Source organism: Trichosurus vulpecula, chromosome 5 (assembly GCF_011100635.1).
Source record: "Trichosurus vulpecula isolate mTriVul1 chromosome 5, mTriVul1.pri, whole genome shotgun sequence".
NCBI classification, from domain to species: domain Eukaryota; kingdom Metazoa; phylum Chordata; class Mammalia; order Diprotodontia; family Phalangeridae; genus Trichosurus; species Trichosurus vulpecula.
Genome location: NC_050577.1, coordinates 193,735,612 through 193,751,580, shown reverse-complemented (window position 1 = coordinate 193,751,580; position 15,969 = coordinate 193,735,612). Strand labels below are relative to the sequence as shown.

The window sequence follows — 15,969 nt, the reverse complement described above, 5'->3', positions numbered from 1 at the left end:
TCGTCCCGCCCCTATCCTATCTTCTCATTGGCTTCTTTTCCGGGCCGGCTCCCCGCCCCGCGCCGGTCTCCATCTCGAGGCGGAGAAGCGGTGCGGCCATGAACCCGTTATTCGGCCCCAATCTCTTCCTCCTACAGCAGGAGCAGCAGGGCCTGGCCGGGCCGCTCGGGGCACCCTCGCTGGGGGGCGGCGACTACCTGGGCGGGGGTGCGGAGCTGCCTGCGGGTCCTGCGGCGGCGGCGGCGGCCCCCCCGGGCATACCCCCGTGGGAGCCGCTAGCGCTGGCCGGCCCGGGCCCGGCGCCCTCGCCGCCGCCCGCCGCCATGGCCCTCCGCAACGACCTGGGCTCCAACATCAATGTGCTGAAGACGCTCAACCTGCGCTTCCGCTGCTTCCTGGCCAAGGTGCATGAGCTGGAGCGGCGCAACCGGCTGCTGGAAAAGCAGCTGCAGCAGGCTCTGGAAGACGGGCAGCAGGGCCGGCGGGGCCCGGTGCGCCGCGACCAGGCCGTGCAGACCGGCTTCATCAGCCCCATCCGACCCCCGGGGCTGCCCCTCGGGGCCTGGCCCGCCGCGCGAGGCCTCGGCTCCCCGGCTCGCTCGCCCGCGGGCCCCCTGGCGCCCACCGCGTCAGGCGTCTCGTCGTCGCCCGCCGGCGCGCTCGCCCCGGCATCTGTCTCGTCCCACTCCACGGCTACATCCGCCCCCTATTCCTCGTCGGCCCGCTTCATGCCCGGCACCATCTGGTCCTTCTCGCACGCCCGTAGGCTCGGGCCGGGACTGGAGCCTACCCTGGTGCAGGGGCCTGGCCTGTCGTGGGTGCACCCCGACGGCGTGGGGGTGCAGATCGACACCATCACCCCCGAGATCCGGGCCCTCTATAACGTGCTGGCCAAGGTGAAGCGGGAGCGGGACGAGTACAAGCGGAGGTGAGGCTGGAGGAGGTGGGGCCGGGCCATCGGATGGACCCCAGGCACGGGGGTCCACGGCAACGGCATTGCGGGTTCCGGAGGGAGAACCACCAGAGAGGGAGGGATTCCAGCCAAAGGCGTTTAGAGAAAACAATGAAAGTTTGGGAGGGGGGAGGCAAGGGAGATGTGGACCAGGGAGACTGTAGAGAGAGGTAGCCAAGGCCTCCCCCAAAAGAAAAGAGATCTTTCCAGAACCCAGAATACCCAGGGATCAGCCCCAATTTCACGAAGATCATACAGGGAAGAAAGTAATGTAAAGAGGGAAGTTATGTAGGAGAAGCTCGATTTTTTTCCTTGTCTTTACTTCGCCTCCCCTCTACGTTGCAGTGTTTGGAGGGTTATGCTAACTGGGATTTTAATAGGGTGTGACTAGGCTGATGAGCCAGGGAAAATGTTTGTGTAGGCCTTTATTTTTGCCCCTTACCAGTCTTACTGGTCATAGGTGCCCAGCCCTGGTTATTCTCATGAGCAACTTGGGGAAAGGTGCTTTGTGTTCAGGGAACAAAAGTAAATTGGCTTAAGAGATCCGTTTTATCAGTCTTACCCCATTGTTTCCCAAAGTGGGGTCTGAGGGTACTGGGACACCTGCCAGCTGGGTTCCCATTCGGTAGGTGTACAAGGCCAGAGGAAACTTTTAGCAAGGATCAACCAAGGTAGGGTAACTAATAGGGATTATAGGGAATATTCTCTCCTGAAAGAACAGGGAACTGATCGTTGTTATTGGGAAAGTAGAGGCTTTGACTGGAGAGAGACAAACATGAAAAGGGGACATTGAAGCTGGATAGAGGGCCAAGTTACAAAAAGTTGGTAAGATTCCATGTGGACACACCCTATGAAGCATAGAGAAGTGAGGTCAGGGGTGGGGGTGTCATGAGAGGGTCATACAAGTTGGGAAGATGCCTACTAGAACTCCATAGCCTAATTCTCTCAAAAGAACAAAACAAAACAAAAACTAAGATTATGGGGCCCTAGGAACCCAGCAGAGGAAAAGGAAAATATACTTAGTGCAGTGTAAATCTAAGAAGTGGCAACAGTTTCAGCATTATGTATCACTGGTGAGGAAAGGGATATTGGTTGCCAGAAACTTTGTTATTTCAGGTTTCCACAGTGTTTTTACCCCTGATCATCCCTCATAGGCCGGTCTAGAACTGCCACTATGTTGTTTTTAACTTACCTCAAAGAGTTGTGTTTTAAGGTTTGGGTTACAAAGTGCTTTGTAAATTAGAGCATTTCTGTATGGCAGAGATTGTTAATGATTGGTGAAGTGATGAGTACGGATATCACAGCATGGGTTCATAAATTTCCATTTGGAATGTGTATGACCTAAAGAAGAGCTTAAGTAATAAATAGGATTTTCAGTTGGCCTGGAAAGGAGCAGCTTTTTCATTGAAACCTCTTCTGCCCTTCCCTGCCCCCTTGCATATCTAGTTCTGACCTCCTATAGGGGAGGCAAGCAAAGGGGAAAACCTATGCTGAATAAGTGTCCTTAGGGACTTATTTACTTTGAAATCCTAGTAAAGTATAATTTAAGACTTGTTTGGCCTTGTGCTTGGTTCATATAGTTGCAGTAAGTTATGGAAGGGGAGCAAGTTTTTGGATGGGCCCATCCATGACCACAGAGACTATTGGTGTTCTCTGGAAACATATGTGGATTTTTTGTTTTGGATTTTGTTTTGTTTTGTTTTCTCTATAGTAGTTTGTCCTTGGTCCAGCTGTCTAAGGCAGCTAAGAGTTGTTATCCCTTGGGGATAGCTTTGCTCATAACACTGCAGTACCCTGATGTGCCAAGGTCTTCGTAGCCAACGTTGTTTGGTATTTGATGTACATTTTCATCCTAAACCATCTGTCCTTTTCCTGTTCTCTTTATATGAGCCCTCCGGATGTCACTCTAATCCAGCCATTCAGGCCCCAGTCAGGGAGGCAGAGGATGCATACATGTTGAATTGATAGTTGAGGCCTCCTGGGTTCTATTTTCAGCTTTAGACTTGTGTGACCTGAGAAGGGGCTCTTCCTCTCTCTGAGCCTTAGTTGTTTTTTGTTTCCATTATAAGATGGAGAAAATAATCCCTGCTGTCTTTTCAGCTCAGGGATCAGTAAAGCTCTCTGTGCTTTACACATATCTTTTTAGAAGACAGGTGTTAAAAAAAAAAAGAAGACAGGTGTTTAGAGGGAAATAGAAACTCACCACAGAACCTAATTCTAAAGCTCTGCATAGGAACCCACATTGTAAATGAGATCAGGGTACAATGAAATTCTTTTGTAATCAGGATGGTACAGGCACTTAAAGCTGCCTCTTGAGGAACAGCTGAACAAATTCCTGATGCTGTGTGACCATGGACAAGTCACTTAACCCCTCTGAGTGTCAGTTTCCTTATCTATTAACAAGGTATCGATAATACCAATAGTGCCTACTTCACGGGATGGTAAAGGACTTTGCAAACCTTAAAGTTACTCCAGAAATATCAGCTGCTTTTTTGATTACTTTCTCAGACATCACATCTCCAAAAGATGCTTCTATACTCTTTGCTCAGCGGGGAGCAATGTTATATGGTGGCGGTAGTAGTAGCACTTTCAGATTTGCATTGCACTTGAAAGATATTCTCTCCTTCGATCCGTCCGCCCCGTGAACCAGCTTCTATTATTATCCCTGTTTTACAGATAAAGAAATAGAGGCCCAGAGACATTGAATGGCTTGTCCAGGGTTACAGCTAGTCACAAGTCTGACATGAGATTTGGATTCTGGTCTTCTGATGCTAAGTCTAGCGCTCAGTACGCCTTGGTACTTTTCTAAGAGTAAAGGCATTAGACTTATTCTGTGTGGCTGCTCCAGAGTGAGATTCCATGGGCAGAAATTATAGGGACACCAATATGGGCACGCATAAAGTAGAACTTTCTAATAATGTATTCCTCATTACAGAAAGTGTTCCTCTCTGTCTGGATTGTTGCAGAGGGGATTCCTGAAGGGGATGGAAATTTGGATTAAAAGTCCATGGCCCTTTCCAGCCCAAGAATTCTGCTTCAGTAACTATGATCGTAGGACACACCCAAAGTGTACCCACCCTAATGAATTCTTCAATATGGCAAACAGTGCTTAGTCAGATTTCAGGGTATTTATGGTTATACTCCTTTGCCATCTTAAGGACTTCCTCTAACTCTATAATTAAGTTCCTCAATTTAGTTTCTTCCTGAATTTGGTAGGATTCGTACCAAAGCGTGATGTATCTTGCTCAGATTATCTTGTTAATCTTTGCCTTCCCCCATTCCAAGGCAAATCTACTTCTGGCCCTGATAAAAGAAACTCAATAACAGCACTTTACCAGCCTTGACAAGTAGCCTGAGGGGCATAGTATGGGAACCTAGATGGGCAGGAATTTGGGGCATAAAAGGCACCTGGAAAGGAGTTGGAAGGGAGGGCAGTGAGCTGGTGCTAGATAGCGATCCAACAGTGATGACAGCAGTGGTTGGCTGTCGGACTGCCTCGGCTCTGGTCTAGCTTGGGTAAGTTCGTTGGGGTGGCCATGGGGGGCAGTGGAGCTGATGTAGAGGAGTTATTATTAGGGACACTGCAATGCAGATGCGGAGTGAGGGATCCTGCAGAGGAAGGAGACAATGAGCCAGATGAAAGAGGACAGTGAAGAGAAGAATGACTAAAATGAGAAGGAACAGAGAAGAGAGAGATTTAATCCTTGACCTGCAGAATTTGTTCTTATGATACAGCATTTTTGCTTTCTCTCTTCATAACCACCAACTTAAAGACTGTCTCTGTATCTTATTCTTTCTGTTTTGGGAGTGATGCCTTCTTTCCTCCAGAATATACTGTGAAGCGATGGACTAATATAAATGGAGGGTAGCAGCTTAGGCAGCAGGATCATATTTAAGAGAAATCTACCATCTCAGCCCAACTGGAGTTAACATTCGAGCCAGCTTAATGAAGTCACCCCCAAAGCAGTAATCCTCCAGCAGTCAACAAGCGTCTATTAAGTGCTTACATATTATGGACTTCAGATATTTGAAAAACTAGCTCTGCAAGATGTGATTTACCCTGGCTGTAGGGCTAGGAGCAGCTTAAAGCCCACTTTGTTATAATATTGCTTCTGGGTGATGGGTGAGGCAGCATGGCATGGTGCATGGTGGAAAGATTGATGAATTTTGGAGTCAGAAGACAGCTTCTTCAAATTCCACTCCTGACACTAGCTGTATGACCACAGACAAGTCAGCCTCTCAGCTTGTTTTCTTACTTGTTTGTTATACCGATCATGCTTACTTCACTAGGTTTTAGGGGGAGGACGAGATGAGATAATGTACATAAAGCACTTGGCAAACCGACACATGTAAGGTGCAATTCTTATTATCAGCCCCAAGCATCTATAAAAGATCCTTCTACTATTAGCCTCCTATCTCAATCAGTAGCCTTCACCCCAGGGCTGCATTTCTAATTTTGATCTATTTTTTTGGTAATGATAGACTTGTTCTTCTTTCACTTTGGCCTGCACTTACCCAGTGTGCCCCAAACTCCTTTTGTCCATGGCTTTGTAGCCTTAGGGCCAGCCCTGCTAACACCCCTGGGGCTCACTCAAAGGTAGGTAAGGGTGGGAAGAACTTGGAGCTTAGGGATTTGACTTCCCAGCATCATCTGGATTTGCTGTTGACAAACTCTGTTGATGCGGTATGTGTCCTGCAGATGCTTTTACAGGGTTAAATGGCCCCACAGGAGGCAGGGGAGCAGGCTAGAGGAGCTCTGTTCTGGTGCAGGCAGGAGGCGGGAGACCGGATCTGTGGAACTGAAGGTGGGAGACTGGGCTGGGTGGACCTGGTATCTGGTGTGGGCAGGAGGTGGGAGATAGGTCAGCAAGGCAGCTCTTTGGAGCTGGGGTAAGAGAAAACTGGGTCTAGTGTCTGGTAGGTGGCCAGAATGTGACAGGAAGGCAGTTGGTACATTTGTCAATTGCCAGGAACTACTGGAGCATGCCAATAAGGGCTATACCCAGTCTGTGGCTGCAGCTGTTCAGAGCAGCTGAATTCAATCTGGCATTTATTGACTACCTACTGTGTGCAAGGCACTGGGAATACAGAGACAGAGATTACACAGTTCCTTACAAGGAGCTCAGAGTGAATTGGACTCCCAGCCCTCAGCCCCTCCTTATTCAGGGAGTCAGGCCTAGCAGACCTTATTCTATTGGTCCTTAGAAGCTTTTTGTGTTGGCTCAGAAAGTACTGGGTCTGGGGGAGTGAGTTGAAGAGGAGCATGTTGGAACTGGGAAGACTTTGTACCCAATGTCCTCTCCATTCTTTCAGGTGGGAAGAGGAGTATACAGTTCGGGTCCAGCTGCAAGAGCGTGTGAATGAGCTTCAGGAGGTGAGGGTGGCCATGCCTCTGCCCATCTCCCCAGTCTGACCCTGGGTTCAAGCTTCTCCAACATCTTTCTTTGTGCTCCTTTCTTCACCATCCTCTGGCTGTGCCACTAATGCCAGGGCATTTTTCCTGATCACAGGAAGCCCAAGAAGCTGATGCCTGCCAGGAAGAACTGGCAATGAAAGTGGAGCAACTCAAAGCTGAGTTGGTGGTCTTCAAGGGACTCATGAGTAATGTAAGTAGAAGTAGAGCCACTTCTGTCTCCTGCCTGCTTGGGAAATTAGGCCTTTCCTTCTTTATTACTGTTGCCTTCTTATATCCCTTCTCTTTTCCCTGCCCCTCAGGTCTGAGAAAGAAAAGAAGACAGTAAAACAGTTTCCATAACATGGGAATTACTTAGCAAGATACTTTCTCCACCTTGTGTGTCCTAGCTGTGTCTGTCTTATCTCTCTGGGAACAGAAACAATTTGAGGGGGAGGGCTCTGTGGTTACTGTGCAGAGGGCCCATTGCTTGTGTTTGTTGTCCTAAGTACAGGGCGGCACTCTTCAGTCTTCTTTTCTTTTTCTGGCGTAGAACCTGACTGAACTGGACACAAAGATCCAGGAGAAAGCCATGAAGGTGGATATGGACATCTGCCGCCGCATAGACATTACTGCCAAACTGTGTGATGTGGCCCAGCAGCGCAACTGTGAAGACATGATCAAGATGTTCCAGGTAAGAGTCCCTTATTGACCTTCTAGACTTCTTCAGGGACAAGGCGGCCCTGGGCCCCAGGCTTTTCCCAAGTTCCACATCTCCCCCATGTCCTGAGTTGGGCAGGGGAGGGTTGGGACAGATGGAGACACTGTCGTCATTGCTAGCCTGGACGTTAGGCCCGTCACTCTTTCCTGAGGGTCCTTACCCAAGGAACTGGGGACATAAGGTGGTTCTAAGCCTGGGGGGTGGGGCAAGGAGCAACCTCTGAAAGGAGGTTTGTGAAGCTCTCACTAACACCATCTCTCCCCTTCCCTCTCTCTCTCTTTACCCTCTGTCCGCTTCTCTTTTCTTTCCTTTCATATGCCTCCTTTCTTGCTTCCCCCACAGAAGAAGCTGGTTAGTTTCAAATCTCCTGCAACTCATTAATGCTTCTACCCCTGTTTCTAAACTAGCCAGGAGGTTTGGCTATCAATTTTGACCCACTTGGCTTTTCAATGCAATTTTTTTCTCTTTCTCTATTCCCTCCCCTCCCTTCCCCCTTGTCCTCTCTTCTTTACTTTCTCTTTTCCTCTTTTCCTTTCTTTGTGTCTCTTTCTGTCCCTTCTCTCCCTGGTTCTGGATCTGGGTGTAATTAAAGGTCTCTTGTGTAGAAAATTCATTTTCATCCATCATTGTAGTTATTGGTTCTGTCATTGTGTTCGGGATTTAAAAAAATCACTTTTTAGCTACTTCACATCTTTACATGGTCATAATCAGCCCACATCCCTTGTCTCTCTTTTCCCTACCTCTTCTTTCCCTGCCTGTTTTAATCCTCAATTCCCTCCTTTCCTCTGTATCTGTCTTTTTGTAACTTTCCATGTTTCTGTACCTGTCTTTATAACTCTGTGTCTTTGTCTCTGCCCCAACCTTTCCTGCTGGTTTGTCTTTCCTTCCTTCCCCCATCCTTTCCTGCCCCCTGCCCTTTCTCCTCACGCACCCGGCCTCGTCTCTGTAGTCTCTGCACTTGTCTCCCATTAAGGTCCCATCCATGGGGGGGCGGAAGCGGGATCGAAAACCTGTCATCGAGGAGGACACCTCCCTGTCTGAGAGTGATGGGCCCCACCAACCTGATGGGGATGAGGATGAGAGCACAGCCCTCAGCATCAATGAGGAGATGCAGCGTATGCTCAACCAGCTGTGAGTCTCATAGGCCCCACCCCTCAGCACCCTCTGCATCAAGCACTCTTCCTCGAGAGGCTGGAGTTTCCCCAACAGTGTTCTCCTGGAAGAGCTCGCCCACCTGTCCATTTTTTACTGAAACCTGGGTTCCCTATCTCCAGGCGGGAATATGATTTTGAAGATGACTGTGACAGCCTGACTTGGGAGGAGACCGAGGAGACACTGCTGCTCTGGGAGGATTTCTCAGGCTATGCCATGGCAGCTGCGGAGGCCCAGGGAGAGGTAACATCTCCTCCCAGCCTCAGGCCCTCCGACTCCTTCTGCCCTGCCCTGCCCTGCCCTTCCTTCTGTCCTTTGCTCACTCTCTCTGTCTTGTGTGACATCTTTTTTGTACATACTTTATTTTCCCTTCTGCTGCTCTTTGTTCTTTCTTGCTAGTTGTTTTTTTTTAAACATGTTTCTCTCTTTTTCCCCTTTGCCTTGTCCATATTGAATGGTCACCCTCCCATTGGTCTCTACCTCTCTTGCTGCTACTGCTCCTTTGCTTCCCTGTGGTTCCCAGCAGCAGGAGGACAGTCTGGAGAAAGTGATTAAGGACACAGAATCTCTGTTCAAAACCCGGGAGAAGGAATACCAGGAGACCATCGACCAGATAGAGGTGAGGATGTAATATGTGGATAGGTGAGCTGATAGCCCCACATGGATATTCTGAGAAGTAACAGTCACCTGGGAACTGTTAGTAGCCAGGTCCAGACATCACTGATCTCATCCTGAGGTGATGGTAGATTTCAGTGGTGTGGGTAACCCTTTCCCTCTGCAGAGAGAATATACCCTTATCATGACTTCCCATGGAATAGAAATTCATCATTTCTTCGCCAGTCTTCCAGTGAGTTTCTTCTGTACGCTTAGCTAATGAATGAATGAAAAGGCATTTATTAAGCCCTTTCTCTGTGCTAAGGACTTTGCTAACTAAGCAGCTAGGGATACAAATTAAAGGTAAAGACAGTCCCTGCCCCAGAACTCTAATAAGAGAGACACCGATAAAGGAGAGTGATGGTCAGGAAGGGATATTTTTAGAATGGTGAGCAGAGCTGCCTTTCCAGGAGCAAGGACAAAATTGATTTGATTATGATTCCACAGCTGGAAAAAGACAAGTGGTGGAGGGGAAACATAGTAAAATATGGCTGGAGCACAGACTTAGATGTTCGGGCAACTGAGGCAACCACCAATCAAGGCCTTGGGGCCCCAGGGCAGGAGCAGCCTCTACAGGCTTGGCAGTTGTTATGTCTGGTGAATGAGGTGAAGCTTGGCCAAAGTGTAGGCCTACACAGAGTGTGGTAACTGAGAGCAGTTGTGTTAGTCTTTGGCTAGACTGTAGTTAGACTGTTGGGTTTCTATCGGAAGCCATTCCAGTCTTATAGAATCTGCCGGCGTTTGTACTGTGGGTGCTTTGATTGAGGGAGGAGATGCCTCTTGCTCTGTCACAAGGGAGTCACCTTATTCTCCCCACTTATTCCCTTTCCTCTCAACTGCCATAGCACCCACAGTTCTGAGCTTGGTTTAGTGCCCTGGTTTGTGGTTCAGTGATGAGGATTGAGTCCCAAAAGTCTCTCCCAGTGATGCAAAGATGGAAATCGTGTTCCCTGCTGCTTCATCTTAACACCTTAAGTGTTTTTGTAGGGGTGGAGGCTCTTTCATCTCTTCCTGCAGCATTTGGGAATCTGCTGGTAATTATGGGAGCTGGGGCTCCCCTGTGCATCGGTCAGATGTATATGGACTGTGACAGTGGTTCTTGTATCTGCTAAGAACACAAGGAAGTGTTGGAGGAGGGAGGGTTGGACCAAGTCCCTTCTCCATCCCTCTTATGTGGATAATAGATCATAAGGATGTGGCCAGTGTCCCACAACTGATATTTCTCCATTTTCCCCTCTCTGCATTTTGAGAATAAAATCAAAAGAAATATTCCCCTTCTCTTTTCACATACACCCTTTTTTTTTCTGCTGTGAAACTGTAGGCTGTACTACTAGTAGAGACTTCTTTGTAGAAGTTCACTTTATCCATGTCCAAGCAGAAAAATTAAATTGTAGCCAAATCAGTGACAGTGGCTGGAGTTTGGGAAATGGTCTGCATTCTGTCTTCTCTGCCTACTGAAATGCCTCTTGCCTCTCTAGTTCCTTGTCTTTGATGGCCTATGGCTTTAGGTTCAGCACAGTGTCTAGTCATGTGGAGGCTCAGCCAATGCCAGGGCTTTAGTCTCTGTCTAGTCCTGGACCAAGGGCTCTTAAACTTTCTTTTCCTTAGAAAAGAAAGGAAATAAAAGGAAATCCTAAATGCAAACATCATTTTTCAAGTACTTCAAAGTGGGCTTCCCCTTTTTTACAATACGTCTGTGGGAGGAATATTGATATTGATAGGATAGGATAGGGTATTGATATATAGCAGTGATGTGGATGAGGCCACAGGGGTTGGGAGGAGATGGGAGGCTGTATTGAGGTTAGTTGAAGGGACTGAGTATGCTTAGCTTAGAGAAGAGAATTTGGGGACATGGCTGTGATGTTCAGTGTTTGGATCTTTCTGATTGCATGTGCTCTAGGCACCTCAAAAAGCACATGCCTGCAACAGAACTCATTTTCTCTCCCCTGCCCCCATACCTGTCTTTCTTAGGATTTTCTCTGCTTCTCCGAGGGCAACAGTACTTTTTTTTGGTCATTCAGCTTAACAGCTTTGCTGTCATACTCAACTCCTCTCTCCTGCCCAGTGTTTGGTCAGGTGTAGTCATGTACCTCCCTCCAAACATTCTACCTTCATGGCGCTTCTTGACTTTGTTCCTTTCTCTCTCTTCACACAGCTAACATCTGGGCAGAGGCCCTCGTCTCTTCTTGCCTGGACCTGCTTGAACCTCTTAATTGCTTTCTTTGCCTCAAGACTCTCCCTTTCTAGGCTGCCAGAGAGATGATGTGACTGTGTCACTCCTCTGTTCAACTCTAACCGCTTCCTGCTATCTTTATGTTAAAATATAAACTCCTATGTTTGACATTTAAAGCTCTTCACAACCTGGCTTCAACCTAACTTTTCAAACCATTATATCCCATCCTGCCCCATAGTCTGTCTTGCTGTTCCTCAAGCACAACAGACCTGGAATGCACTTCCTCCTCACCTCAGCCCCTTAGCATCCCTAGTTTCTTTTGTGGCTTAGCTCAGACACCACCTTCTCCATATGTATGAGGCCTTTCCTGATCTCCTACCTCCCCCCAGCTCCACCTGCATCCCAAATTTCCTTGTACCTAATTTTTTATGCTCATCTCTGTACCTGTTGTCTCCCCTGACAGAATGTTAACTTCTTAAGGACAGGAAATGTTGACTTTGTAGCCTCAGTACTGAGCACAGGTCTTTGCCCATAGGTGCTTAACAAAAGTTTCTTAATTGATTGATTGGTTTGAAGAGTTGTGATATGGAAGGATTAGATTTATTCTAGAATTGGGACCAGCATTGGGAAGTCTTGAGCGCAAATGGCAAACAGGCAAAACTGTAGAATGGTGAGAGTTGCCCCAAAGCACAGTGAATTGTTGCAGGTGTTGGGGCCACTCATTGGAAGGTCTTCAGGTAAAGATTATGGAAGATGTCATGGAGGGCCTCTGTGTTCAGGTAGGAGCTAGACCTCTCCAGTGCCTTCCAACTCTTAGCATTCTGTGATACAGAAAGATGAGGAAGCCCAAATTCCAGTCATCTTTTCCAATAATTTTTCACTCAAGACAATGTTACTTAGTAAATGAGGACAAAGATTCTTAGAGATGAAGGTTAGCTGCTGAGAGTGCTGACAAATAAGGGTATGGCTTGGTTGCATATTCACTCCTCACCTCTTCTTAATAAAATAGAACATTGTTAATGATGAAGTCTATTTCATTTTTGTCTTTGAGCTCTTAAACCAGTGTCTGGAACATAGTAGGCAAGTAATAAATGCTCAGGGATCAATTCCCATCCCTGTTTAAGAATACGGACATTCAGGAGAAAAATTTAAGTCACCATTTATATTAAATGCCTACTCTGTCGTTCTGTGGGGTGGGAGCCAAAGTCTAGATATAACATAAACTTTTTGGTCTGGACCTGGGATTTCGTTGACATAGGAAATTCCCCCTACCATTACAGACAGGTACCTGTTCTATAAGTGGTAATCTTAGAAAATTTCTTGGAACACTGAGAGCTTAAGTGAATTGTCTGTCTCCAACCCCAAAGCCTCCTGGCCACATCCACCAGGTGGTCTCTCAGAATTTGTGACTTTCTAAGCTATCTTGCCTGCTCTCTTGACCCTTTTCTTCTCTGTCCCAATTTCCCATTTCCTTCATTCCCAGTTTGGAGACCTGGGAACCAACTGTGAATAATCTCCTAGTTTGCCCCTGCTCTGAGCTCCCAGCCTCTTCAACTCAGTCAAGAGAATTACATCCTGGCCCCTTTGTTCCCTGTTCTGCTTTGGCCTTAGTTCTTTGTTCTAGGCCTGGGAGGTGGGCCATCATCCCAGATCTGTCTTTCTAACCAACATTCAAAGATACCTCAGAAAGCTTTTCTTCTGGGAAATCTAACCTCAGTGTATGTGCTCAAGTTTCAAAAGAAAGCAGCAGTAAGAAGTTTCTTCCCAAGCCACACTGACAAGATTTCATCTCTCTCTTTCTACCCCTCTAGCCTTGCAGATGATTTACAGAAGTCATCAAAGTAATGTTGTTTATATCCTCTTTTATCTTTCTTCCAACTACCTCCATCTCTCTTTTGACTCTCCTTACAATCACATTAGTAGAACATTAGCCTACAGCAGATGCTCCATGAGCCTAGCTTTCCGTGAAAATTAAAGAAAAAAGGAATAGTATAGTCAACCATTTTTAGGCTCACCCTGGTTTATTTAAATCCTTGAGCACATCCCCCACTGGCAGCTGTCCCCAAAAGCCCATATTTGTCCATCCCGACCCCTTCAAATATAAAGTCCCTAAGGGGTAGAAACAGGTGCCACAACATCTCTTTGGCACTTAAAAATGGATTCTTGCTGCCCTGTTCCCTTTCCAGCTGGAACTGGCCACAGCCAAGAATGACATGAATCGACACCTGCATGAGTACATGGAAATGTGCAGTATGAAGCGGGGTCTTGATGTGCAGATGGAAACCTGCCGTCGGCTCATCACCCAGTCTGGAGATCGGTAAGGGCCTGTGGAGCACTCCCCACTCCTCTGCTGCACCTGCAGAAGGAACAGAGTCCCAGACCAGGCCTAATTGGTGTGAAGCCCAGTGGACTATTTCTGTAGAGGTCTGCTTGGTATCTTTATTATAACAGACTCCACACAGTTCAGCCTAGACAGTTGAATGAAGTATATAACAAGTTGCACGGTGCTAATCTCAGGACTCCACTGCTCTGGTCTCAGCTCTGGTCCTAGCCCTGGCCTAGCCTCTCATCCTAAATTGCCAGATGTAGTTTTAGAGGTTGCAGAAGATAGAAGGGTAAATGCAGCGGGGTGGGGACAGACACTTACAACTGGCTCAGCCTGTTGCTGAGTCTTTATTTCCAGGAACATTTGTAGTGACTTTCTAGGGAGGGGTTTATACTGTTGTGCTTATTAGCTTATTCTTCCCTTCAGTGTCACTGATTATGGGAATGAAGACCATTTCTCCTGTTTTGGGGGAGGAAAATGGGCTTGGGGTGGTGATGGAGGTAAATCAGCTACCCCCCCAGTCATTCTTGACACAAAGTGATTTTAGTGAATAGAAAACCTAGGTTCTGGCCCTGCTTCTGGCTGTGACCCTGAAAGCAAATCAGTTCCCCTGTCTCTCAGTGCCTCAGACAACTCTTTGAGACTTTAAGTTTCAGAACAGTTGTGGGATCTGCAATGAAATCCTAAGGCTCAGTGCTTCCTAGGCCCTTTTCCCCTCCCCTGGCCAGAACCCACAAAACTAGTTCTGTGGAGAAACCAGGCTTCAGGCTGAATAAGTTTTGTGCTGCTTCTTGACTAAAAGAGCCGTACTTCCTCCTAGAAAGGCAGGGCAAAGGGAGAGGGAGGCAGACCACTTCATGAAATTTCCCTGGTCACAAAGTAATAACAATTTTCTTTCAGAAAGTCTCCTGCTTTCTCTGCGGTCCAACCTAATGAACCACCACCAAGTGAGACGGACGACTCAGATCGTGATCTCTCCTCTGATAGCTCCATGAGATAGGGGGTTTGCCTCCATCCTAGGTTCTCCTTGACACACCTTCCCCACCAGGAAAATGCCATGCACCGGAGATGGGGGAAAGCAGATGTCACTTGTACCTTGAGTCTGGGGGAAAGATGATTCCTTAGCCCTTCCTCCTGGGGGAGGGGGTGACCTGTTACAGAATAAGAATACTTGTACCATTGCACCAAACAAACCCAGTCCTAGGGTGCTGGGGAGCGCTGCTCCCTTATTTCTTCCTCATTGCCCCCAATTTTCTGTGGTGGGTTCTGGGCTCACATCAGACTCTCAACAAAGAGTGGGGCATTCCTGAGTCTTCAGTAACAGTGCCCACGGCTGCCTCATATTGAGAAGTATTAACCAGATGTAGATAGTGTGGTCCCTTACATCCTCCATCATTCTGTGAAACAGATTTCACACTGCTGCTGCCTAGTCAGATGACTGTCTCTTGACCCCATACTGGTGCTAACTGGCCCATGTACTGGTATAAACTGGACCAAGCCAGAAGTCTCAGGGCCAGTAAAATATGCTTAGTATGGAGGAAAGTAGGGCTAAAGATTGGGGGCTCTGCCATTCCCCATGTCTGTTACAGGTTCTGTTGCTGGCTGCAGTGTGTACAATGTGTGGGTGTGTTTTCTTCTCCCATAGAGATACCATATATTAAAAGGGCCTTGCTACGCCACCTCTGAGGGTCATTTCTTTCAGACTGGGGGAGGTTATACCCAACATTTTAGGGAGAATGAGATAGCATACATGTTACATTTCTAGTGAGAGGACTTGGGTTAGCCCTGAACAAGTTTCTCAACTTTAAAGTGAAGGGTATTGGATTACTCACTGGTACCTCGCACTCCTAAATCTGATCCTATGTCTTCAATGTAGGTAGGAGGTTTGGGACGATTTGGAGCAGCTGAGTTGGAGATTGTGTAATACTCTTTGCTTTTCTGCTCTCCCCTCACTGGCCAGTTTGAATGGAAACTGGCTCCAAACTATCCTTTACCCCAGGTTTCATGAATGTAGATCCTCTCTTCACAGTCCAGGACACAGCTTTGGCCTAAGTCTGAAAGGCTCATTACTACGAACTTGGCTTCCAAATGAATTTTCAGAAATACAGTAGCCTGTGTGTGAAGCCTTTCCAGCCTACTAGACCTGTCCTCAAGTACCACACACACCAGCAACATTCTCAGACTTACGAGGGACAACTTTAATTCCTATCCAACTGACGAGTATTGTTAACAGCTCTAGCAGATAGAAGGTTTTTCTTTGTTACTGGCAACACTGGGTCTGTCCAGTGTAAAGTCATCTCCCAACTCAAAGTCCAAACACTGGGCCTAACCTACACGTGGAAAAGCAGTGAGCAGTAGCCTTGAATGCTTTATATTCATGCAAATTCCGCTCAAAGGTTAAGAAGAAAAATGCAACTACATACCCAACTCCTAACTCAGGGCTGGTGCTTAATTACAAGTTACCAAGGATATTATTTATATTCGTGCTACTTTTGATCTCTTAGTATTTAAACTGAGGCTAGTGGCCACTTTTCACATTAAAAACCTGAGAAATATGCATTTAAGGGAAAAGCACTTTGATCTATCTATATCACTGAGA

General features: G+C 47.2%; 1 protein-coding gene across 7 annotated transcripts; it reads left to right on the top strand.

Annotated features, from left to right (window-relative positions):
• Window positions 1–98: 98 nt before the first annotated feature.
• IFFO1 (intermediate filament family orphan 1) lies at window positions 99–15,049 on the top strand. 7 transcript variants are annotated; one of them, XM_036761920.1, is made up of 10 exons: window positions 99–928; window positions 6,266–6,326; window positions 6,463–6,558; window positions 6,898–7,038; window positions 7,408–7,416; window positions 8,039–8,196; window positions 8,340–8,460; window positions 8,744–8,836; window positions 13,231–13,361; window positions 14,271–15,049. In XM_036761920.1, the coding sequence occupies exons 1-10, from the start codon at window positions 99–101 to the stop codon at window positions 14,368–14,370; spliced, it is 1,740 nt and encodes a 579-aa protein (XP_036617815.1). In that variant the 3' UTR covers window positions 14,371–15,049. The 7 variants fall into 7 exon arrangements, with proteins under 7 accessions (XP_036617815.1, XP_036617814.1, XP_036617812.1 ...); XM_036761919.1 differs by having other exon boundaries at window positions 8,741–8,836; XM_036761917.1 differs by having other exon boundaries at window positions 8,015–8,196.
• The last annotated feature ends 920 nt before the right edge of the window (window positions 15,050–15,969 follow it).

Excerpts from the sequence above, each read along its gene's own strand:
- IFFO1 (XM_036761916.1), top strand. The coding sequence starts at position 99 with ATGAACCCGTTATTCGGCCCCAATCTCTTCCTCCTACAGCAGGAGCAG. Across the intron at positions 929-6,265 it reads CGGGACGAGTACAAGCGGAG|GTGGGAAGAGGAGTATACAG; the intron begins GTGAGGCTGGAG and ends CCATTCTTTCAG. Across the intron at positions 6,559-6,897 it reads TCAAGGGACTCATGAGTAAT|AACCTGACTGAACTGGACAC; the intron begins GTAAGTAGAAGT and ends TTTCTGGCGTAG.